The sequence below is a fragment of the Panulirus ornatus genome, chromosome 46, assembly GCF_036320965.1.
Source record: "Panulirus ornatus isolate Po-2019 chromosome 46, ASM3632096v1, whole genome shotgun sequence".
Taxonomy (NCBI): domain Eukaryota; kingdom Metazoa; phylum Arthropoda; class Malacostraca; order Decapoda; family Palinuridae; genus Panulirus; species Panulirus ornatus.
This window is the reverse complement of record NC_092269.1, coordinates 13,111,358-13,138,134: the sequence shown is the minus strand read 5'-3', so window position 1 is coordinate 13,138,134 and position 26,777 is coordinate 13,111,358. Positions and strand designations below refer to the sequence as shown.

The following is a 26,777-nucleotide window of genomic DNA, read 5'->3' as shown; positions in this document are numbered from 1 at the left end:
TTTACAGATTATCTTTGTATCAGCTTATCAATTTCCTTATCAGTACAAGCCCCTATGCTTCCTTGTTATCTATAGTATGTTATCTTACTAACACAGCAGTTTGCTTTTAGAACAAAGAGTAAATGTAATCACACCTCAACAGATATTCTTTTTTCAATTTTGTGCAAAGAAGAAAAGAAAACCTGGTGAAGATTACAAATGAAAAACAGCTTCATCAAATAATATTTTACAGTAATCACAGTGACTCTGAAACTCTTGAAATTCACACAGAGTGGGTTGTGTAAAAATATAAAATCAAACATTCTTGGAAAGAAGAAATCAACCACAAGACTAAAATGTATTGTATGTATATCATGTTACTTCTCATAGGACAAGCAATCTGTCATTCTGGACAAGCATTTCTTAAACCCATAAATGGTGGAACAAATCCATCCATCCTTGTACAACCAGTAAAGCAAGATCATGGATCTGGTCATTACAGTGTATCCCAAAATGAAATTACAGTGCCAGTTGATGAAGCCTCATCTCAGATAAATCCACAAGTAGCACACCATGACAGTGATAAGCATGCCAAACACATACAAGAAGAGACATCCAAACAGGAAAATACTGAAGAAAATTTTGCCAAGTTTCAGGAAAAATCACACACATCACTGCAGCGCACTGACACAGATAGAACCCATCACATTGAGAGTGTTAAACTTCCACATGAAAAAAAAAGCAAACCTAGACTGGTAAAAACCTTAAAGCGTAACCACATATCTGTCAATGGCAGCACTTCTAAATCCAATAATAAATTTCAAGTAGCACAGGTCTTACCTCAGATAAATCTGTACAAAGTAAATAATGAAAAAGATATGAATACAAATACAAAAGAGGAAAATTCCACAGAGATAAATGCTAGAAAGATCATTCCCACATTTGTGTCTCAGATATATCCCTATATACCGCTGAAGAACAATGAAGCAAAGGCTAAAGACAAGGAGGAGAGAGTATATATCATTCCAGAAAATGAGACAGGTGAAAAACCTAAAGTTCATACAGAGACATTATCTGAAGTACACATGGTGCAGCAAGCCAGAAATGTGTACTTCAAAAGCACAACAGAGGGAAATTCCATACAGGAAAAAGCTCAAAACATTATTGAAGATCCACAAAATAAGCAGCCAACAAAGACACTCTCTGTGGTTACTAATGATAACATTATTATACTCCAAGAAAAAATTAATCCATTTCTTAATATAGGAAAAACAAAGCATGGGGACAATGCTAGAGTTGTTCGTGATGCAAGTGGTGATAATGAAGAGTCACTTGGATTTATAAGAGATTGGCTCACTAGTAACCAAACAACTGTGAATATGAACAGTATAGAAACAACATCAGAAGCATTATATAAGACTTCACCCTCTGAAGAGCCTACAAGCCAACAAAAATCATCAACAGTCTTACCTGTCCAATCTTCAACAAATGTTCTCCCTCCAATTCCTTACTGCCATCAGTCATGTCTAAAAGCCCTTAATGAAACACATATGTACTCAAACAGTAGTTTAACACTGAGCCAGGGATCAGACCTAACCCTGATTTGTGAACTTCCACTAAATACAAAGTTCTACCTTGTAAACCTTGTCTGGCTTTTTCATCCTGACAACAGTCCTGATGGCCAATGTTCCCTCACTACTCAAGAATTCATATCCTCCTGCCAAGGATTCCAGACTATAAAGAATACTGATGACCGTAACAGTACCCTACTCAGAGAAATAATTACTCTGAGTAACATCTTGGTAAATCACACAGGTCGCTACATGTGTCAGGTACGTCAATTCAAATTCAAATCCTTATGAAACAGACAGATATCCTAAGCCCTCTTCAAATGCTTCCATCACCAGATAAGCATTAACATTTTTATGTTGTGGTGACAAAGCCATAAGTCAAACATATCATGTAACCCCGTTCAAAGTTAAGTTTCCTTTCTACAAACCAGTAAACACTCAAGAGCAATAAGCACTTTAACTTCCCACACCATTAAGCTAATATCCATTCAATAAAAACTGACTGATTTGAACTACCAACAATTTAGACTGACTGATTTTGAAGGCCTTTACTACAACCAAAAGTTCATTCATTTCAGAACCTGTTATTCAAAACTGATATTATCATTAATGTTTCTTATTCCTTTACATCTTTTACTAAAAATAAGTAAAAATGGAAACAATAGCCTACTGTGACTTGTCATGAGTACAATAAATGATCTGTTAGTATTATACTGTAAGCACTTTGTTAGCTTTAAGTAGATTGACATGATTTATGATGTCAGTAACTATCTTTTCACAAAGTATTGGTTTTAATGTTTTAAAAATTACTGTTTAAAACTATATCTATCTTATTTTAGTATACTTTGTTGCTGTCTCCCACGTAGCGAGGTAGTGCAAGGAAAAAGATGAAAGAATGGCCTAACCCACCCACATACACATGTATATACATACACGTCTACATACGCACATATACATACCTATTCATCTCAACGTATACATATATATACACACACAGACATATACATATGTACATAATTCATACTTCCTGCCTCTATTCATTCCCTTTGCTACCCCGCCACACATGAAATAACAGCCCCCTCCCAATTTACTTGTCCCTCAACCCTACTGTACCTAATAACCTTACTCTTATTCACATTCACTCTCAGCTTTCTTCTTTCACACACTTTACCAAACTCAGTCATCAGCTTCTGCAGTTTCACTCCCGAATCAGCCATCAGTGCTGTATCATCAGTGAACAACAACTGACTCACTTCCTAAGTTTTCTCATCCACAACACACTGCATACTTGCCCCTCTTTCCAAAACTCTTGCATTCACCTCCCTAACAACCCCATTCATAAACAAATCATACAACCATGGAGACATCACTCACCCATGCCACAAACCAACATTCACTGAGAACCAATCACTTTCCTCTCTTCCTACACGTACACATGCCTTACATCCTCGATCAAAATTTTTCACTGCTTCTAACAACTTACCTCCCACACCATATATTCTTAATAACTTCCACAGAGCATCTCTATCAACTCTAGAGCATCTCTATCATATGCCTTCTCCAGATACATAAATACTACATACAAATCCATTTGCTTTTCTAAGTATTTCTCATACGTTTTTCAAAGCAAACACCTGGTCCACACATCCTCTACCACTTCTGAAACCACACTGCTCTTCCCCAACCTGATGATCTGTACATGCCTTCACCCTCTCAATCAATACCTCCCATATAATTCCCTAGGAATACTCAAGAAACTTATACCTCTGTAATTTGAGCACTCACTCTTATCCCCTTTGCCTTTGTGCAATAGCACTATGCAAGCATTCCGCCAGTCCTCAGGCACCTCATCATGAGTCATACATACATCAAATAACCTTACCAACCAGTCAACAATACAGTCACCTCCTATTTTCATTAATTCCACTGCAATACCATCCAAACCCGCTGCCTTGCCCGCTTTCATCTTCCGCAAAGCTTTTACTACCTCTTCTCTATTTACCAAATCATTCTCCCTCACCCTCTCAACTTGCACACCACCTCGACCAAAACACCCTATATCTGCCACTCTATCATCAAACACATTCAACAAACCTTCAAAATACTCACTCCATCTCCTTCTCACATCACCACTACTTGTTATCACCTACCCATTAGCCCCCTTCACTGATGTTCCCATTTGTTCACTTGTTTTATACACTTTATTTACCTCTTTCCAAAACATATCTTTATTCTCCCTAAAATTTAATGATACACTCTCACCCCAACTCTTTTGCCCTCATTTTTGCCTCTTGCACCTTTCTCTTGACCTCCTGCCTCTTTCTTTTATACATCTCCTAGTCATTTGCATTATTTCCCTGCAAAAATTGTCCAAATGCGTGTCTCTTCTCTTTCACTAATAACCTTACTTCTTCATCCCACCACTCACTACCCTTTCTAATCTGCTCATGCCACAAGTATCTTTCATACAAGCCATCACTGCCTCTGTAAATACATCCCATTCCTCCCCCACTCCCCTTACCTCCTTTCTTCTCACCTTTTTCCATTCTGTACTCAGTCTCTCCTGGTACTTCCTCACACAAGTCTCCTTCCCAAGCTCACTTACTCTCACCACTCTTTTCACCCCACATTCTCTCTTCTGAAAACCTCTACAAATCTTCACCTTCGCCTCCACAAGATAATGATCACACATCCCTCCAGTTGCACCTCTCAGCACATTAACATCCAAAAGTCTCTCTTTCGCGTGCCTATCAATCAACACGTAATCCAATAATGCTCTCTGGCCATCCCTCCTACTTACATATGTATACTTATGTATATCTCTCTTTTTAAACCAGGTATTTCCAATCACCAGTCCTTTTTCAGCACATAAATCTACAAGCTCTTCACCATTACCATTTACAACACTGAACACCCCATGTACACCAATTATTCCCTCAACTGCCACATCATTCACCTTTGCATTCAAATCACCCATCAATATAACCTGGTCTCATGCATCAAAACTACTAACACACTCACTCAGCTGCTCCCAAAACACTTGCCTCTCATGATCTTCCTTCTCATGCCCAGGTGCATATGCCCCAATAATCACCCATCTCTCTCCATCCACTTTCAGTTTTACCTATATCAATCTAGAGTTTACTTTCTTACACTCTATCACATACTCCCACCACTCACCTTACCTCCTTTGTTCTCACCTTTTTCCATTCTGTACTCAGTCTCTCCTGGTACTTCCTCACACAAGTCTTCTTCCCAAGCTCACTTACTCTCACCACTCTTTTCACCCCACATTCTCTCTTCTGAAAACCTCTACAAATCTTCACCTTCACCTCCACAAGATAATGATCACACATCCCTCCAGTTGCACCTCTCAGCACATTAACATCCAAAAGTCTCTCTTTCACATGCATATCAATCAACACATAATCCAATAATGCTCTCTGGCCATCCCTCCTACTTACATATGTATACTTATGTATATCTCTCTTTTTAAACCAGGTATTCCCAATCACCAGTCCTTTTTCAGCACATAACTCTACAAGCTCTTCACCATTACCATTTACAACACTGAACACCCCATGTATACCAATTATTCCCTCAACTGCCACATCATTCACCTTTGCATTCAAATCACCCATCAATATAACCTGGTCTCGTGCATCAAAACTACTAACACACTCACTCAGCTGCTCCCAAAACACTTGCCTCTCATGATCTTCCTTCTCATGCCCAGGTGCATATGCCCCAATAATCACCCATCTCTCTCCATCCACTTTCAGTTTTACCTATATCAATCTAGAGTTTACTTTCTTACACTCTATCACATACTCCCACCACTCATGTTTCAGGAGTAGTGCAACTCCTTCCCTTGCTCTTGTCCTCTCACTAACCCCTGACTTCACTCCCAAGACATTCCCAAACCACTCTCCCCCATTACCCTTGAGCTTCATTTCACTCAGAGCCAAAACATCCAGGTTCCTTTCCTCAAACATACTACCTATCTCTCCTTTTTTCTCATCTTGGTTACATCCACACACATTTAGACACCCCAGTCTGAGCCTTCAAGGAGGATGAGCACTCCCTGCATGACTCCTTCTTCTGTTTCCCAGTTTAGAAAGTTAAAAATACAAGGAGGGGAGGGTTTCTCTATGATACCAATAAATCAAACATATAGAATAAATGTAAAGTCTCGGGTGACCATTCAATTCTGGGATATGGATTATTTCTTCTTGAGAAATATTGGCAAGGTATATCTAAAAACAAAATGCTGAAATTATTTTTCAGCATTTACTAAATATCACTACAATCCAAGAAGACAGATTCCAAAGTGCTAACTTCTACCATAAAATTGTGTACATTACCACATAGAATTAAAACTCTCTTTCTCTACCATCTTACCAAAAACTCAATTATTATCAATATGGGGCAAATCAGATGCAGAGAACCTACAGCTAACTCAGTGATACATATCCTTATCTTATGTCCAATGTAGAGAAGTGAAACGTAAACTTCTACAACAATATGTATTTCCTAGTTTCACCTTGTACAAAAAGTGCATTCATCATGTGAGACCACAGTCTTCATTCATACACCATCTTCATGTACAAAATAGTTTCATCATCAAATCACAAAATCATTTCTCTGGCATTTCTATCTGAAATAATGCTAACCCAAATAATTTCTCTTAATGCATCAATCCATCTATTCCACAGTCCACCTCTTTTCCTTGTACTTTCAACTATACTACAGTGCTATACATCTTTTTCATGAACCAATCATTCATTGCAATCTATAATGACCAGGCCACCTGAGAAAACTCATCTCTGTGCATTCATATGATTTCTTAACACCTCACATCCTTCTCATCTACATTCTTTACTCTATCTGTCCTACTTCGACATGATATATGTGAACTCACTTCCTACCCCAGGAACTCGGCCACATCCACTAGCAGGAACCACAGGTCATAAAGTGTGTGCATCAACATGCAGAAAGTCTAGGGCAATTGAGCAGGAAGTGCACAGCACCTTTAATAGTAGTTGCATTGTGGGTGCGAAGGGTCTAGGATACAATGAAACAGTGTTTGTAGTGTTGTAGGGATAGGTGATGTCCAGAGCAAAGACAGGAAAGTGTGACTCATGTTTGTCTGTGGAGTGTTGCTTTTGACAAGAGTAACTCTGGTGGGGTACCAGAAGTGTTCTGGATCTTGGATCTTTTTTTTATTTCATAATATTTGCATATATATAATGAGATATGTGAAAAATTGGATGGTATGGACACAAACAGGTTAGAGCTGAGACATACCTCAATGTTTTGACCATTCAATGGTCTTCCTCAGGAGATACTGATTCCAGCATTTAGCAACCATATTCCCAGAAAGTGATGGTCATCCGGTAGGACATCTTGGCGTGTTGCTCTCTGATTCAATTGCTTGTCCTGCTGCCTCCACCCGTTCACAGTGATCTTTGCTGCCTGACATGACCAGAGATGAACCCAGACCTTGTGTAAATGTTCTTAATCCTTCCTCTAGGTAAGCTCTCATACTATCACTAAACAGTCGACACCAAGGCAACTATAGGCAACTGAAACCATTTAGTGATAGTGTGAGAGCTTACCTAGAGGAAGGGATTAAGAACAACAGAAACACAAGGTTTGGGTTCATCTGCTGGTCATGTAAAGCAGTGAAGATCGCTATGTATGGGTAGAGGAAGCAGGACAAGTGATCTAGTCAAAGAACGACATGCCATGGCATCTGCTAAGTGACCACTACTTGCTGGGGAAAACAGTCCCACCAAATGTTGGAATCAATATCTCCTGAGGTAAACCAGTGAATGGTCAAAATGCTTAGGTATGTCTCAGCTCTAACCCATTTGTTTCCATATCAACCTGTTTTTCACATCTGTCATGTTGGATAATAGATAATGAGATATCTCAGGGAAGGGACCCAAGTCTAAACACAAAATCCATTTATGTTTCATACACAACTTATACACATAGCCTGAAGGTAATGTATACAATATTCTTATACTTTTGCACATGAAAAAAGCTTGTGTAACACTGAACCATTAGCAAGATAAGGTGTCTCAACATCAGCTGCCCATGTAGACAATGTGGTTGCTTGGCATCACCTTCACTCCTGACTCTGAATTTAGATGCTACTGATAACATTTTCTTACACTTATTCACAAAGAGCAGAAAATTAGCAAAAACACAGAGTAATGCATGTAGGTTTGGCAATGATGATGGTTTGTAACAAACTGGTGCCAACACTTGTAACGTCATGTCACTGCTCAAAAAAATTTTGGATTTTGGAGCATTTCAGATTTCAGATTTTCGGATTATGGATGCTCAACCTGTATACAAATATGCATATGTAGGTGTTACTGAGCTCTGCCTACAAGAAGCTACAGTGCCAGTCCAGTCACATTTGGCAAGGCTGTATCATCTGGAGTACAGTCTCATCAAATACCTGATCACTCAAAAAAAGTCTACATTTCCCTGCTACAAGATGTAGCACAGCCTTGGAGTGCAGAAGGCTTTAGTATGTGGACTTGAAGTAATTATAAACAATAATAACAGCCTATTTAAACAACCCATTCCATTCTAAACTGTCTCAACTGCAGTCTTCCACCCTCTCAAAAACAGACACCAAAACTGCAAACCACAGAAATCAATGCACTCAGAATAATCAATGACTGCCTTGCAACCATAAAACACTCAACACTTTCACAACAAAACACAGATCCTCCCAATACAATCTCTTCAACATACTCACCACTCAATTCTATGTAAAAGCATTAGACCCCTTCCACATAAACCACTCTATATATAATCATCAAACCCCAAATGGAAACAAAAAGCTTACCCCCACCTCACATTTCAGCAACCTCTATTCACAGATCCCCCCACCCTAAACAAATGTAATATTTACAAAATGTATACACACTGAAACAACAAGCACTAAACAACTACCAACCAACTCAGTCATACACACCAACCGACAAATCATATACCCATCAGAAGACACACTCCACAGACAAACATCAAACATGAGTCACACTTTCCCATCTAAACACCGGACATCCCCCACCCCAAAAATACTACAAATACCATTTCAGCATATCCAAGGACCCTAAAGCCCACAATGAAACTACCAACCAAGAAAAAGAGCACTTTCTGCAAATTGCCACACACACACACACACACACACACACACACACACACACACACGCACACATACACACATATACTTTTACTTAATCGCTGTCTCCTGCGTTAGCGAGGTAGCGCAAGGAAACAGACAAGGAATGGCCCAACCCACCCACATGCACATGTATATACATAAACGCCCACACACATACATATACATTTCAACGTACACAAACATATACATTTTTATTTATTTATTCATTTATTATACTTTGTTGCTGTCTCCCGCATTAGTGAGGTAGCACAAGGAAACAAACGAAAAATGGCCCAATCCACCCACATACACATGTATATACATACACGTCCACACACGTATATATACATACCTATACATCTCAATGTATACATATATATACATCTTTTTTTTCATACTATTCACCATTTCCTGCAATAGCGAGGTAGCGTTAAGAGCAGAGAACTGGGCCTTTGAGGGAATATCCTTACCTGGCCCCCTTCTCTGTTCCTTCTTTTGGAAAATTAAAAAAAAACGAGAGGGGAGGATTTCCAGCCCCCCGCTCCCTTCCCTTTTAGTCGCCTTCTACGACACGCAGGGAATACGTGGGAAGTATTCTTTCTCCCCTATCCCCAGGGATAATATATATACATACACAGATATATACATATATACACATGTACATAATTCATGTTTGCTGCCTTTATTCATTCCCGTTGCCACCCCGCCACACATGGAATGACACCCCCCTCCCCCTGCAAGCGCATGAGGTAGTACTAGGAAAAGAAAACAAAGGACACATTCGTTCACACTCAGTCTCTAGCTGTCATATATAATGCACCGAAACCACATTTCCCTTTCCACATCCAGGCCCCACACAACTTTCCATGGTTTACCCAAGACGCTTCACATGCCCTGGTTCAATCCATTGACAGCATGTTGACCATGGTATACCACATCGTTCCAATTCACTCTATTCCTTGCACGCCTTTCACCCTCCTGCATGTTCAGGCCCCAAACACTCAAAATCTTTTTTCACTCCATCCTTCCACCTCCAATTTGGTCTCCCGCTTCTTCTTCTTCCCCTCACCTCTGACATATATATCCTCTAGGTCAATCTTTCCTCACTCATTCTCTCTGTCTCCAAATCATTTCAACACACCCTCTTCTGCTCTTTCAACCACACTTTTTTTTTATTTCCACACATCTCTCTTACTCTTTCATTACTTACTCAATCAAACCACCTCACACCACATATTGTCCTCAAACATTTCATTTCAAACACATTCACCCTCCTCCACACAACCCTATCTATAGCCCATGCCTTGCAACCATATAACAGTGTTGGATCCACTATTCCTTCAAACATACCCATTTTTGCTCTCCAAGATAATCTTCTCGCTTTCCACACATTCTTCAACGCTTCCAGAACCTTCGCCCCCTTGTCCACCCTGTGACTCACTTCTGCTTCCATGGTTTGATCCGCTACTAAGTCCACTCCCAGATATCTAAAACTCTTCACTTCCTCCAGTTTTTCTCCATTCAAATTTACCTCCCACTTAACTTGTCCCTCAACCCTACTGAACCTAATAACCTTGCTCTTATTCACATTTATTCAACTTTCTTTCAAACACTTTACTAAACTCAGTCCCCAACTTCTGTAGTTTCTCACCCAAATCAGCCACCAGAGCTGTAGCATCAGTGAACAACAACTGACTCATTTTCCCAAGCCCCTCCCCGGTGTCTGCAAGGTAGCACAAGGAAACAGACAAGGAATGACCCAACCCACCCATATACACACGTGTATACATAAACGCCCAGACATGCACACATACATACATATACATTTCAATGTATACATACATATACGTACACAGACAAATACATATATACAAGTGTACTTGCTGCCTTCATTGATTCCCATCGCCATCCCACCACACATGAAAAAGCATCCCCCCCACTAGCAAGGAAGAACCAAGAACAGAACAAAAAAGGGCCACATTCATTCACACTCAGTCTCTACCTTTCATGTGTAATGCACCGAAACCAAAGCTCCCTTTCCACATCCAGGCCCCAAAATACTTTCCATGGTTTACCCCAAACACTTCACATGCCCTGGTTCAATCCAGTGACAGCACATCCACCCTGGTATACCATATCATTCCAATTCACACTATTCCTTGCCCGCCTTTCACCCTCCTGTATGTTCAGGCCCCAATCCCTAAAAATCTTTTTCACTCCATCCTTCCACCTCTAATCATACACCTAATATACTATATATAATTGCTGCTTCCCGTGTCAGCAAGGTAGTGCAAGGAAACAGAAAAGGAATGGCCCATGCACTCATATGCACATATACATACATAGACACCCATATATGCACATATACATACATATACACAAACATTACATACACACACATGTACATAATCATACTTGCTTGCCTTCATCCATTCCTATCGCTAACCCATCCCACAGGAAAACAGCAACGCTATCCCCTGCTTCAGCGAGGTAGTGCAAGGAATACAGACAAAAAGGCCATATTTGTTGACACTCGGTCTCTAACTGTCATGTGTAATGCACCAAAACTACAGCTCCCTCTCCACATCCAGGCCCAACAGACCTATCCATGGTTCACCCCCAGATACTTCACATGCCCTGGTTCAATCCATTAACAGCATGTCAACCCTAGTATACCACATTATTCCAATTCACTCTATTCCTTGCAAGCCTCTCACTTTCCTACAAGTTCAGGCCCTGATCACTCAAAATCTTCCTCAATCCATTCTTCCACCTCCAATTTGGTTTCCTGCTTCTCCTTGTTCCCTCCACCTCTGACATATATATCACCTTTGTCAATCTTTCCTCACTGATTCTCTCCATATGTCCAAACCATTTCAATACACCCTCTTCTGCACTTTCAACCATACTCTTTTTATTTCCACACATCTCTCATACCCTTTCATTACTAACTCAATTAAACCACCTCACACCATATATTGTCCTCAAACATTAAACATTTCATTTCCAACACTTCCACCCTCCTCTATACAACCCTGTCTATAGCTTATGCCTTGCAACTATATAACATTGTTGGAACTACTATTCCTTCAAACACACCCATTTTTGCTCTCCGAGATAATGTTCTCTCCCACACATTCTTCATAGCCCCCAGAACCTTCAACCCCTTCCCCACCCTGTGACTCACTTCTGCTTCCATGGTTCCATCTGCAGCTAAGTCCACTCTAAGATATTTAAAACACTTCACTTCCTCCAATTTTTTTCCATTCAAACTTACATCCCAATCAACATGTTCCTCAACCCTACTGAACCTAATAACCTTGCTCTTATTCACATTAATTCTTAACTTTCTCCTTTCACACACTCGTCCAAACTTGGTCACCAACCTCTGCAGTTTCTAAAAAGAATCAGCTACTAGAGCTGTATCATCAGCAAACAACAACTGACACTTCCCAAGCCCTCTCATCAACAACAGACTGCATACTCACCCCTCTCTCCAAAACTCTTGCATTTACCTCCCTAACCAACCCATCCATAAACAAATTAAACAACCATGAGGACATCACACATCCCTACCGCAGGCTGGCATTCATGGAGAACCAATCACTCTCCTCTCTTCCTACTAGTACACATGCTTACATCCTTGATAAAAACTTCTCACTGTTTCAAACAACTTATCTCCCATACCATATATTCTTCAAACCTTCCACAAAGTATCTCTATCAACCCTATCATAAGCCTTCTCCAGATCCATAAATGCAACATACAAATCCATTTATTTTTCTAAGTATTTTTACCATACATTCTTCAAAGCAAACACCTGATCCACACATCCTCTACCACTTCGGAAACCACACTGCTCCTCCCCAGTCTGATGCTCTGTATTCTTAAAAAATTATACGGGAGGGTATTGATTGAGAGGGAGAAAGGAGAAAGAAGAGAGTAAATGTGAATAGCGTTGAGGGACAAGTTCATTGGGATGTAAGTTTGAATGGAGAAAAATTGGAGAAAGAAGTGTTTTAGATATCTGGGAGAGGACTTAGCAGCAGATGGAACTGTGGAAGGGGAAGTAAGTCACAGAGTGAGGGAGGGGGCGAAGGTTTTGGGAGCAATGAAGAATGTGGGATGGAGAGAACGTTATCTCGGAGCAAAAATGGGTATGTTTGAAGGAACAGTAGTTCCAACAATGTTGTATGGTTGCGAGGCATGGGCTATAGATAGGGTTGTATGGAGGAGAGTGGATGTGTTGGAGATGAGATGTTTGAGGACAATATGTGGTGTGAGGTGGTTTGATCAAGCAAGTAATGAACGAGTAAGAGAAATGTGTGGAAATAAAAAGAATTTAGCACCAGGAGACAGACAAAGAATGGCCCATCTACTCATATACACATATATATACATAAATGTCCATACACACATATGCTTGTTTACTAAATGGCGTCCTACTACGTATCTTCATTGAATATCAACTGACTTATATTTCTTTCTCACCTGATGATGTGATTATTACACAAAAGTGTACCTGAGAACTTATTGTGTTTCATTTACCCGTGGATTCATAGGAAAACATATAAATGTCAACATATATACATATACATACACATACACAGACATATCCATATATATACATGTACATATTCATACTTGCTTGCCTTCAACCATTCCTGTCACTACCTCATCCCACAGAAAGCCACATTGTTACCCCCCCACTTCAGTGAGGTAATGCCAGGAAAATGGACAAAAAAGGCCACATTTGTTCACACTTAGTCTCTATCTGTCATGTGTAATGCACAAAAACCACAGCTCCTTATCCACATCCAGGCAACAAAGACCATTCCATGGTTTATATATATTAGATTCAGTAGGGTTGAGGGTCAGGTTAATTGGGATGCAAGTTTGAATGGATAAAAGTTGGAGGAAGTGAAGTGTTTCAGATGTCTAGGAGTGGACTTAGCAGCGAATGGTACCTTGGAAGCAGAAGTGAATCACAGGGTGGGGAAAGGGGCAAAGGTTCTGGGAACAATGAAGAATGTGTGGAGGAGAGAACAATATCTCAAAGAGCAAAAATGGGTATGTTTGAAGGAATAGTAGTTCCAACAATGTTATATGGTTGTGGGGCATGGGCTATAGATAAGGTTATATGGAGGAGGGTGGATATGTTGGAAATGAAATGTTTAATGTTTGAGGACAACATCTGGTGTGAAGTGGTTTGACTGAGTAAGTAATGAAAGGGTAAGAGAGATGTCTGGAAATAAAAAGAGTGTGGTTGAAAGACCTGAAGATGGTGTGTTGAAATGGTTTGGACATATGGAGAGAATGAGTGAGGAAAGATTGACAAAGATGATAAGTCAGAGGTGGAGGGAACAAGGAGAAGAAGGAGACCACATTGGAGGTGGAAGGATGGATTGTGAAGGATTTTGAGTGATCGAGGCCTGAACATACAGGAGGGTGAAAGGCATGCAAGGAATAGAGTGAATTGGAACAATGTGGTATACTGGGGTCAATGTGCTGTCAATGGACTGAACCAGGGCATGTGAAACATCTGGGGTAAACCATGGGGAGCCACAACATGCACATTTCATATTGCACTTGTTTCTGGTAGAGTGGGGTAGACTCACTTAGCTTCAGTCAGAGTCTGCCTCAAGCTATTGTGCGGTCAGGTTGTATACAAAGAGCTCTGTTATTTCAGAATTGAGATTTTATTTAGTAAATAATTTTGCAATCCCTACACTTCAAAATGGAATCAAGTGATTGTAAGAGGTGCAATGAAAGCAGGTAGTCCATCCTCACTATATTATAAGAAGTATCCTTTCACAGGAGAGGAGTGTCATCACTATCTCAATCTGACTCCTGCCTCCAACTCCCAGGCAAGCGTTCCCATGCTGCCGGGTGCCCACCGCCCAACTACTGTACCACACACTTAACCCTACACCCCCTCACCAGATTTTGGTATGTGACATTTTGTAACAAAAAAACTAAAACGGGGAAAAAAAAGAGAATGAAATGAAAATTCGACAAGGCATGAGGCAAATTTACACACAAATCACTGTTCAGCAACAATACAATGCAGAACAAAAACGACATTACAAATTAGTGTGTTCACTCTTCACAGGAGCCACCACAAACATGACCTTGCAAGTGTGCAAGGTGTCTCACATGGTGCCTGAAGCTGGGTGTCACTACAACTGCTGCTGGTGGGTACTCCTCTTGACCCACAATTGTCATGGGGATTGACTGAACCAATGGGGCATAGGACATTGGTTTTCCAAAAATAGGCAGCCAGTGTGGTCCAACTTCACAGAATATTTTTCTACACAACTTTACCTCCACTATCATGCCTAACCTGACCCACACCTTCAAAGTGACCTTCTGCATGCAGACAGGGGTGCCCACGGACAGCTGGGGCAGTGTAGCAGCATCACCTGGTGGGCCACCCTGCACGAGAGCCTGGCTCTTTCCTATTCCTTCTCCCTGCTTCGCAGAACAGTTCTCCATCACCGGTTTATCAGATAATGTTGCTGGGGCGCTGGGATAACATCTCTCAACTGTCTTCCTGCTGCCAGCTGTGTGGGTGACTTATATCCCTCTCTTAGGGGGTATTCAGATACTGGAGCATAGCCTAGTCACTCTGCTGTTGTGCAGGATACCTCTAACACCTCTGTTTGGCTAGCTTTACTGCTGCTTCAGCACATCCATTGAACTGGGGAAAGTGAGGAGCTATGGGATATGATTCCCCATTATATGTAGAAAGCTTCCATCTATTTGTTGTCAAAATTGGTTCCCCAGTCTGAGGTGATTTCCTTGGGTGTGCCCCATCTGAAGAAGATGAGCAACCTTGTGATAACAGGATTTTTTGGTGCATAGGTTTGAACTGTACTCACTGCACCATGTAAGAGGTGCAAAGAAAGCATGTAGTCTGTCCACACTTTATTATAAAGAAGTATCCTTTCAAAGGAGAGGGGTGGCATCACCTCTATCTCAGTCTGACTCCTGCCTCCAACCCGGTATACCAGATCGTTCCAATTCACTCTATTCCTAGCACGCTTTTCACCCTCCTGTACGTTCAGGCCCCGATCACTCAAAATCTTTTTCACTCCATCCTTGCCAGGATAGCGTTCCCATGCTGGCAGGTGCCCAGTGTCCAACAATTGTATAACGTACTAAACCCTATAGTGATAAGAGGAGTTAAATGAAAGCAAGTGAACTTCGATGTGGCACAGAAATATGTTATATTCATGGGGTGAAAGGGTTGGATGAGGAGAGACCTGACTGTGTGCATAAAGTTATTGCACAGCCATGCCTCTATCGTGCAGAGAGATAAGGTGCCATGGAATAAACAAGGGACCAGATGGTAGACAGTGTTGTCATATTTGTCTAACTTGTATGATAGCTTAGTATTAATGATGTATAGCTGATATATTGGTAATGCTGTAACTTGCAAGTAAAAGTATACATCATCACTAAAGCTATATAAGGGGGAAGGCTACTAATTATGGCAGCCCCACAGGATCACGAATGATAGGGGATGTGAGGTCATGTGGGAGGCTAACACCCTCTTCAAACCTGTCATCACATCCCTCCCACAGGGGGGGAAGTTGCCAATTATGGGTACTCTTGTAAGACTGTTTAACTAGTAAGGAGCATATTATCATATTGTAAGAATAACATAAGGAATGAGTGCATAAAATCATCTGTGGCATGTATCACGAGTATAGCTGTAGGTTAATTACGGACATTAAATTGTAAAACTCACAGAGTGCATGAGATCATTAATAGCAAGTACCATATAGTATTAGGCCAAGAGCAAAATTTACTGTTTACAGTGCTCAAATAAGAGCAGACAGTGAGACAGTTTCAAATAATGATGACACCAAGAAAATGTATCTAGTGTGGAAAAGTGACAAAGTGACTTAATGAAGTGATTAACCAAGGAAAATGAAATAATCACCTTGGTTGCCCAAGTCATGCGGTACACAGATGAGACAGTTGCTTACCCCAGGGGGAATACCATTCAACATCTGCTAGGAATCCTGATAAGCTACACCTCAATCTGTTACAAAAGGTGTTTTTATAAAATGTGCAAGGCTTGTCCACCTGTGAGGGTAATGAGCCAAAAATAAATTTACAAGAGACAATGATAACTTCAATTCCAACAGGGCACCTGTCTGGGTCAAGAACCTGAAGGGCACAAGTCAGGATCATGCTGTGCACCAGTCAGAGTTGTGTCGTGCACCAGCTGGGGTCGTGCCATGCACCAGTTTTGGACTAAGGAGAATGTGTTGATGGAAACAGTGAGCCATACTGAGGATGTACCCTGGGCACACCATGTTGCACGTGAATACTGCACGTAAAGGCAGACCTAACTTTGGGAACTTTGGCCCTCCAACACCCAAAACCCCATTCCCCATGCAGGTAAAGACCAACCTGACCAAAGGGACATGTATGTCTAAAGTGAACTTTTGCCACCAGTGAATCAACTGAGTCACTTGTCAATATCATGCCGTGTGGCAGGAGCTATAGTATATAGTTTGTTTGACTTGTCAGTTGGTTAAGGCCATTATCAAGAGGTCCCATGCAACTATGAATTAGGATGTTCAGTTACTATAAGCAGTTGTGTTGGGATGCATGCCACATTATTTCTTATACTGTGAGTAGCCTGAGATATTTAAAGAAATAATGTCCGTGGACCCATGCATGATGACTGATTATGTTAGTGGTATTGCAACCAGTTAGATGTTAAAATATCCAAGTGACTGCATACAGACACACGTCACTGTCATATTATGTGGACTCGTGTCATTTCTATTATTTTTATTTTATTATACTTTGTCGCTGTCTCCTGCGTTTGCGAGGAAGCACAAGGAAACAGACAAAAGAATGGCCCAACCCACCCACATACACATGTATATACATACACGTCCACACACGCAAATATACATACTTATACATTTCAACGTATACATATATATATATATATATATATATACATACACGTACATATACATATATATACACATGTACATAATTCATACTTGCTGCCTTTATTCATTCCTGTCACCATCACACCACACATGAAATGACAACCCCCTCCCCCTGCACATGCGCGAGGTAGCGCTAGGAAAAGACAGCAAAGGCCACATTCGTTCACACTCAGTCTCTAGCTGTCATGTATAATGCACCGAAACCACAGCTCCCTTTCCACATCCAGGCCCCACAAAACTTTCCATGGTTTACCCAAGACGCTTCACATACCCTGGTTCAATCCATTGACAGCACATTGACCCCGGTATAACACATTGTTCCAATTCACTCTTTTCCTTGCATGCCTTTCATCCTCCTGCATGTCCAGGCCCCGATCGCTCAAAACCTTTTTCACTCCATCTTTCCACCTCCAATTTGGTCTCCCACTTCTTGTTCCCCCCATCTCTAACAAATATATCCTCTTTGTCAATCTTCCCTCACTCATTCTCTCCATGTGACCAAACCATTTCAAAACACCCTCTTCTGCTCTCTCAACCACACTCTTTTATTACCAAACATCTCTCTTACCCTTCATTACTTACTCGATCAAACCACCTTACACCACATATTGTCCTCAAACATCTCATTTCCAACACATCCACCCTCCTTCGCACAACCCTATCTATAGCCCATGCCTCGCAACTTTATAACATTGTTGGAACCACTATTCCTTCAAACATACCCATTTTTGCTTTCCAAGATAATGTTCTCATCTTCCACATATTTTTCAACACTCCCGGAACTTTCGCCCCCTCCTCCACCCTGTGACTTACTTTCACTTCCATGGTTCCATCTGCTGCCAAATTCACTCCCAAATATCTAAAACACCTCACTTCCTCCAGTTTTTCTCCATTCAAACTTACCTCCCACTTGACTTGTCCCTCAACCCTACTGTACCTAATAACCTTGCTCTTATTCACATTTACTCTCAGCTTTCTTCTTTCACACACTTTACCAAACTCAGTCACCAGCTTCTGCAGTTTCTCACCCGAATCAGCCACCAATGCTGTACCATCAGTGAACAACATCTGACTCACTTCATGTCATTTCCTTTAGGTATTAAATGTAAGAAGGTTATTGGGCTTTCCTTAGCCTAAAGTGAGTAGTCAAAGTATGCTTGGCAGTCCACTGGCCCAGTTGGGTCATCAATGTCTCTATTAAGGGGTTTTACTTAAAACAATGGCTATGAGCCCCCATGGTAATCTCACTTGAACAGCACCATCAAATAATACTCTCTGGTAAGTACAACTGGTAATAACGTAACAGTAGTATCTCTTGTCAACAATTTCCTTTTCTTTTTCTATCCCTACATATATATATATATATATATAGACAAATAAAGTGCATATGAATGCACACTTTCATACAACACATAATGCCCTTCAACATCAAGGACTCAAACCTAGGACCTTTGCATACTAGTTGGGAATGCTAAACTCTCAGCTATGATTGCCTCTAACAGGAAAATGACTTAGATTACAAGTAATCAAATACCCTTCGTCTCGCACCCATAAGCTACAAGGTCTGCACCGAACAAATCCCATCAGGCTCACATTACTAGAAGCTCGCATTTTACAGAACCTAACTGTACAAACATGGAGGTATATGAACAGAAATACAGTGCATATGCATTTGCATGAGGAGTTCTTTGAAAAGATATTTGTATTAACTATAACGAGCACTGTAATACCATGGTATAGGTATGTTGATGATTTTTAAGTACATGGCCCCCTTACTTGGAAATAAATGTTTTCCTAAGTAAATTAGATAATTTAGTACTGTCTATCAAATTTGCTGTGGAGCCTAAAGGTAATGGAAAATCACCATTCTTGGATGTGTTGATTGATAGGGAAGAGTATTGTTTCAAATATAGCATCTACAGAAAGCCAACTAATGCAAAGTTGTATGTTCACTTTCACTCAGGTCATAGACTTAGTATTACAGATTATATTTTCTTCCATGTATCTGAGAGCTTTACATGTTGCCTGCCCAGAATTTCTGGACGAGGAATGTAGTAATATTGATATCATTGGTCAGAAACTTTGCCATCTTTCCCATGTACTGGACAAATGTACAACAAAGGCTTGAAAGGCTTATTATGATAATGTGACAAATGATAGAAGGTCTTCCAATCAAATTCTGTTTTACCCATTTGATGTAAAATTTGTTTTCTCTTTTGAGAGCACTATAAAGAAAATGTTAAGAATAGCCCAAATAATGACAGTCATAGAGTACAGAATTCCTTGCAAAACATGTAGTTCATTTTACTTGGGAGAGACAGGTAGAGACTTAAAATCAATGTAGATCAACACAAATACTCTGTACACACTGGTCAACGATTTAGTGCTCTGTTCGCTCACATGAACAAAAACTCACAACTTAATCACGTGATCCACAGCTTCTTCAATCGTAAAAAGTTGAAGTTCTATAAATAGAAATCTATTTCAATATGCTCTTATACAACTGACTGATGGTAACACTATGAATGTTAATATAGGAATATTCAGTGTAGACAATATCATCTGATATTTATTTCACAGTGAACTGTGCAAGAAGATTGATGATCCAACATGCCCATTGTAACTTAAGAAGTAGGGTCTGGTTCTGTTAACTGTATGTACTCTGACTCCACTTGGGATATTGTACTGCTCTCACTGCTAGTTTCATTACCATGTAAAATGTAATGATGTTACCATCTACTGGCTTATTTTCTTATCCTTGATCATCGTATCCTGCATGAGTGAGGTAGCACCAGGAAACAGATGAAGAACAACCTAACCACTCAAATATATATCTTTTTCTTTCATACTATTCGCCATTTCCTGCATTAGCGAAGTAGCATTGAGAACAGAGGACTGGGCCTTTGAGGGAATATCCTCACCTGGCCCCCTTCTCTATTCCCTCTTTTGGGGAAAAAAAAAAAAAAGCGAGAGGGGAGGATTTCCAGCCCCCCACTCCCTCCCCTTTTAGTCGCCTTCTATGACACGCAGGGAATATGTGGGAAGTATTCTTTCTCCCTTATATATATATATATATATATATATATATATATATATATATATATATATATATATATATATATATATATATATATATATATATATATATATATCCTTCCTTCTTTTGGAAAATTAAAAAAAAAAAAAAAAAAAAAAAAAACGAGAGGTGAGGGTATTCCCTCAAAGGCCCAGTCCTCTGTTCTTAACGCTACCTCGCTAATGCGGGAAATGGCGAACAGTTTGAAAGAAAGAAAGAAAATATATATATATTTATTTATCTATATTCATTTTGCTTTCTCGCTGTCTCCCGCGTTTGCGAGGTAGCGCAAGGAAACAGACGAAAGAAATGGCCCAACCCACCCCCATACAAATGTATATACACACACGTCCACACACGCAAATATACATACCTATACATCTTAATGTACACATATATATACACACACAGACACATACATATATACCCATGCACAACAATTCACACTGTCTGCCTTTATTCATTTCCATCGCCACCTCGCCACACATGGAATACCATCCCCCTCCCCCCTCATGTGTGCGGGGTAGCGCTAGGAAAGTGTTTTGGGAGTAGCTGAGTGAGTGTGTTAGTAGTTTTGCTGCACGAGACCAGGTTATACTGATAGGTGATTTGAATGCAAAGGTGAGTAATGTGGAAGTTGAGGGAATAACTGGTGTACATCGCGTGTTCAGTGTTGTAAATGGGAATGGTGAAGAGCTTGTAGATTTATGTGCTGAAAAAGGACTGGTGATTGGGAATACCTGGTTTGAAAAGAGAGATATACATAAGTATACGCATGTAAGCAGGAGAGATGGCCAGAGAGCGTTATTAGATTACGTGTTAATTGATAGGCACATCAAAGAGAGACTTTTGGATGTTAATGTGCTGAGACGTGCAACTGGAGGGATGTCTGATCATTATCTTGTGGAGGTGAAGGTGAAGATTTGTAGAGGTTTTCAGAAAAGAAGAGAGAATGTTGGGGTGAAGAGAGTGGTAAGAGTAAGTGAGCTTGGGAAGGAGACTTGTGTGAGGAAGTACCAGGAGAGAATGAGTAAAGAATGGAAAAAGGTGAGAACAAAGGACATAAGGGAAATGGGGGAGGAATGGGATATATTTAGGGAAGCAGTGATGGCTTGCGCAAAAGATGCTTGTGGCATGAAAAGCGTGGGAGGTGGGCAGATTAGAAAGGGTAGTGAGTGGTGGGATGAAGAAGTAAGATTGTTAGTGAAAGAGAAGAGAGAGGCATTTGGACAATTTCTGCAGGGAAGTAATGCAAATGAATGGAAGATGTATAAAAGAAAGAGGCAGGAGGTCAAGAGAAAGGTGCAAGAGGTGAAAAAGAGGGCAAATGAGAGTTGGGGGGATAGAGTATCATTAAATTTTAGGGAGAATAAAAAGATGTTTTGGAAGGAGGTAAATAAAGTGCGTAAGACAAGGGAATCAATGGGAACTTCAGTGAAGGGGGCTAATGGGAAGGTGATAACAAGTAGTGGTGATGTGAGAAGGAGATGGAGTGAGTATTTTGAAGGTTTGTTGAATGTGTTTGATGATAGAGTGGCAGATATAGGGTGTTTTGGTAAAGGTGGTGTGCAATGTGAGAGGGTTAGGGAGAATGATTTGGTAAAGAAAGAAGTGGTAAAAGCTTTGCGGAAGATGAAAGCCAGCAAGGCAACGGGTTTGGATGGCATTGCAGTGGAGTTTATTAAAAAAGGGGGTGACCGTATTGTTGACTGGTTGGTAAGGTTATTCAATGTATTTGACTCATGGTGAGGTGCCTGAGGATTGGCGGAATGCTTGCATAGTGCCATTGTACAAAGGCAAAGGGGATAAAAGTGAGTGCTCAAATTACAGAGGTATAAGTTTGTTGAGTATTCCTGGTAAATTATATGGGAGGGTATTGATTGAGAGGGTGAAGGCATGTACAGAGCATCAGATTGGGGAAGAGCAGTGTGGTTTCAGAAGTGGTAGAGGATGTGTGGATCAGGTGTTTGCTTTGATGAATGTATGTGAGAAATACTTAGAAAAGCAAATGGATTTGTATGTAGCATTTATGGATCTGGAGAAGGCATATGATTGAGTTGATAGAGATGCACTGTGGAAGGTATTAAGAATATATGGTGTGGGAGGCAAGTTGTTAGAAGCAAAGAAAAGTTTTTATCGAGGATGTAAGGCATGTGTAAGTGTAGGAAGAGAGGAAAGTGATTGGTTCTCAGTGAATGTAGGTTTGCGGCAGGGCTGTGTGATGTCTCCGTGGTTGTTTAATTTGTTTATGGATGGGGTTGTTGGGGAGGTGAATGCAAGAGTTCTGGAAAGAAGGGCAGGTATGCAGTCTGTTGTGGATGAGAGAGCTTGGGAAGTGAGTCAGCTGTTGTTCGCTGATGATACAGCACTGGTGGCTGATTCGTGTGAGAAACTGCAGAAGCTGGTGACTGAGTTTGGTAAAGTGTGTGAAAGAAGAAAGCTAAGAGTAAATGTGAATAAGAGCAAGTAGGGTTGAGGGACAAGTCAACTGGGAGGCAAGTTTGAATGGAGAAAAACTGGAGGAAGTAAAGTGCTTTAGATATCTGGGCGTGGATTTGGCAGCGGATGGAACCATGGAAGCAGAGGTGAATCATAGGGTGGGGAAGGGGGCGAAAGTTCTGGGAGCATTGAAGAATGTTTGGAAGTCGAGAACATTACCTTGGAAAGCAAAAATGGGTATGTTTGAAGGAATAGTGGTTCCAACAATGTTATATAGTTGCGAGGGGTGGGCTGTAGATAGAGTTGTGCGGAGAAGGGTGGATGTGCTGGAAATGAGATGTTTGAGGACAATATGTGGTGTGAGGTGGTTTGATCGAGTAAGTAATAATAGGGTAAGAGAGATATGTGGTAATAAAAGGAGTGTGGTTGACAGAGCAGAAGAGGGTGTTTTGAAATGGTTTGGTCACATGGAGAGAATGGGTGAAAAAAGATTGACCAGGAGGATATATGTGTCAGAGGTGGAGGGAATGAGGAGAAGTGGGAGACCAAATTGGAGGTGGAAAGATGGAGTGAAAAAGATTTTGAGTGATCGGGGCCTGAACATGCAGGAGGGTGAAAGGCGTGCAAGGAATAGAATGAATTGGAACGATGTGGTTTACTGGGGTCGACATGCTGTCAATGGATTGAACCAGGGAATGTGAAGAATCTGGTGTACACCATGCAAAGTTCTGTGGGGCCTGGATGTGGAAAGGGAGCTTTAGTTTCAGTGCATTATTACATGACAGCTAGAGACTGAGTGTGAATGAATGTTGCCTTTGTTGTCTTTCCTAGCGCTACCTCGCACACATGAGGGGGGGGAGGGGGTTTTTATTTCATGTGTGGCGGGGTGGCAATGGGAATGAATAAAAGCAGCCAGTATGAATTATGTACATGTGTATATATGTATATGTATATGCATACGTTGTGATGTATAGGTATGTATATTTGCGTGTGTGGACATGTATGTATATACATATGTATGTGAGTGGGTTGGGCCATTCTTTCGTCTGTTTCCTTGCGCTACCTTGCTAAAGCGGGAGACAGTGACAAAGCAAAAATAAATAAAAATATACATCTCTCTTATGCTTTTATTACATACACAATCAAAGCACCTCACAATACATATTGTCCTCATATTTCATTTCCCTGGAGATAGGGGAGAAAGAATACTTCCCATGCATTCCCCACATGTCGTAGAAGGTGACTGAAAGGGACAGGGGTGGAAGGCTAGAAACCTTCCCCTCCTTGTATTTTAACTTTCAAAAAGGGAAACAGGAGTCATGCAGGGAGTGCTCATCCTTCTCGAAGGATCAAATTGGGATGTCTAAAAGTGTGTGGATGTCACCAAGATGAGAAAAATGGAGAGATAGGAAGTTTTAGCTCTGAGTGAAACGAAGCTCAAGGGTAAAGGGGAAGAGCAGTCTGGGAATGTCTTGGGAGTAAAGTAAGAGGTTAGTGAGGGGACAAGAGCAAAAGAAGGCGTAGCACTACTCCTGAAGCAGGAGTCGTGGGAGTATATGATAGAGTGTAAGAAAGTAAACTCTAGATTGATATGGGTAAAACTGAAAGTGGATGGAGAGAGATGGGTGATTATTGGTGCCTATGCACCTCGTCATGAGAAGAAAGATCATGAGAGGCAAGTGTTTTGGGAGCAGCTGAGTGAGTGTGTTAGCAGTTTTGATGCACGAGACCAGGTTATAGAGACAGGTGATTTGAATGCAAAGGTGAGTAATGAAGCAGCTGAGGGTATAATTGGTGTACATTAGGTGTTCAGTGTTGTAAATGGAAATGGTGAAGAGCTTGTGGATTTATGTGCTGAAAAAGGACTAGTGATTGGGAATACCTAGTTTAAAAAGAGAGATATACATAAGTATACGTATGTAAGTAGGAGAGATGGCCAGAGAGCGTTATTGGATTACACGCTAATTGATAGGCAGGTGAAAGAGAGACTTTTGGATGTTAATGTGTTGAGAAGGGCAACTGGAGGGATGTATGATCATTATCTTGTGGAAGTGAAGGTGAAGATTTGAAAAGGTGGATGACTATACATGTGAAACATAGTTTTGGGGAGAGTAGATGAAATTCTTTTCTTGTCCAAATCTTGTACCACTAAGTGTTCTAGGGGTGTTTATGATCCCTTTCAATCTTGTAATGAGGGGTGAATTTCTTGTGTCATATATAATGCTTTATGTTGAGTGAGAGTGGTAAATCATTCCGGATGACAAGATGGTGCAGGTTAGATTTGTCTATCAGAGAGATCATAAGACAGATATTAGATTTCTGTGGTGATGCTGATGTTCTGTTTTGTATTAACCACTGTTCTAGTTGCATGATTAAACACTGAATGTTCGTTGACACTTAGGAAGTGTTAATGTACTCTGATGTGACTGTGAGACATCTATATATGAGAAGATTTTCACACTGTGACCTGCCAGTAATAGATGTACATGCAGGAAGGGAATGAAGGTTGGAGAAAGAAATGTTCCAGGGAGAACTTTACTGGAGAGCTCACCTACTCCCTTCACATCATTTGCTCTCACCTTTTCCCATTCTACCCTTAGACCCCATTCTACCCTTAATCTCTCTTGATACTTCCTCGCATAAGTCTCCTTTCCAAGCTCACCTACTCTCACCACTCTCTCCTTCCGAACATTCTCTCTTCTTTTCTGAAAGCCTCTACAAATCTTCACCTTCACCTCCACAAAATAGTGATCAGACATTCCTCCAGCTGCCCCTCTCTTCACAATAACATCCAAAAGTCTCTCTTTTACATGCCTATCAATTACCATATAGTCCAAATAATGCCCTTTGACCATCTATCCTACTCACATACGTATACTTATGTATATCTCTCTTTTTAAACCAGGCATTCCCAATCACCTGTCCTTTTTTCAGCATAAAATCCACAAGCTCTTCACCATTTCCATTTACAGCACTGAACACCCTATGTACACCAATTATAGCCTCAACTGCTAAAGTAGGTAAATTACTATTTACTCATTTATCATACTTGCCAACCGCCATCTCCAGCATTAGCGAGGTAGCCCAACCCACCCACATACACACATATATACATAAACGCCCACACACGCTCATATCATACATTTCACTGCATACATACATATACATACACAGACATATCCATATATACATATGTACACATTCAATCTTGCTGCTTTCATCCATTCCTGTCGCCACCCCACCACATATGAAATAACATCCCCCCCTCCAGATAGTAAGCGCCAGAAACAGACAAAAGGCCACATTCATTCACACTGTCTCTAGCTGTCATGTGTAATGCACAGAAACCACAGCTCCCTTTTAACATCCAGGCCTCAAAGACCTTTCCAGAGTTTAACACAGAAACTTCACATGCACTGGTTCAATTGACAGACAACACATCAACTACATCATTCCAATTCACTCTATTCCTCGCATGCCTTTCACCCTCTTTTATGTTTACGCTCTGATCGCTCAAAATCTTTTTCACTCCATCCTTCCACCAC

General features: G+C 40.7%; 2 protein-coding genes across 5 annotated transcripts in view; one reads left to right on the top strand and one right to left on the bottom strand.

Moving 5' to 3' along the window:
* The window catches only part of LOC139763141 (uncharacterized), a 486,471-nt gene that overhangs the window by 283,892 nt on the left and 175,802 nt on the right, over nt 1-26,777 (bottom strand). The gene's annotated exons all lie outside the window — the stretch shown is intronic.
* LOC139763140 (uncharacterized) overlaps nt 83-26,777 on the top strand; it is a 30,216-nt gene continuing 3,521 nt past the window's right edge. The window contains exons 1-2 of one of the 3 annotated variants that reach the window (XR_011716040.1): nt 83-1,811; nt 16,893-17,148. Coding sequence is in view for 1 of the 3 variants with exons in the window: in XM_071688842.1 (XP_071544943.1) it covers nt 336-1,811 (1,476 nt within the window). In the remaining 2 variants the exon portion in view is untranslated. Of the gene's footprint in view, nt 1,812-14,553; nt 14,686-16,892; nt 17,149-26,777 lie in introns of all 3 variants that reach the window. The other 2 variants (XR_011716041.1, XM_071688842.1) reach the window with 2 other exon arrangements.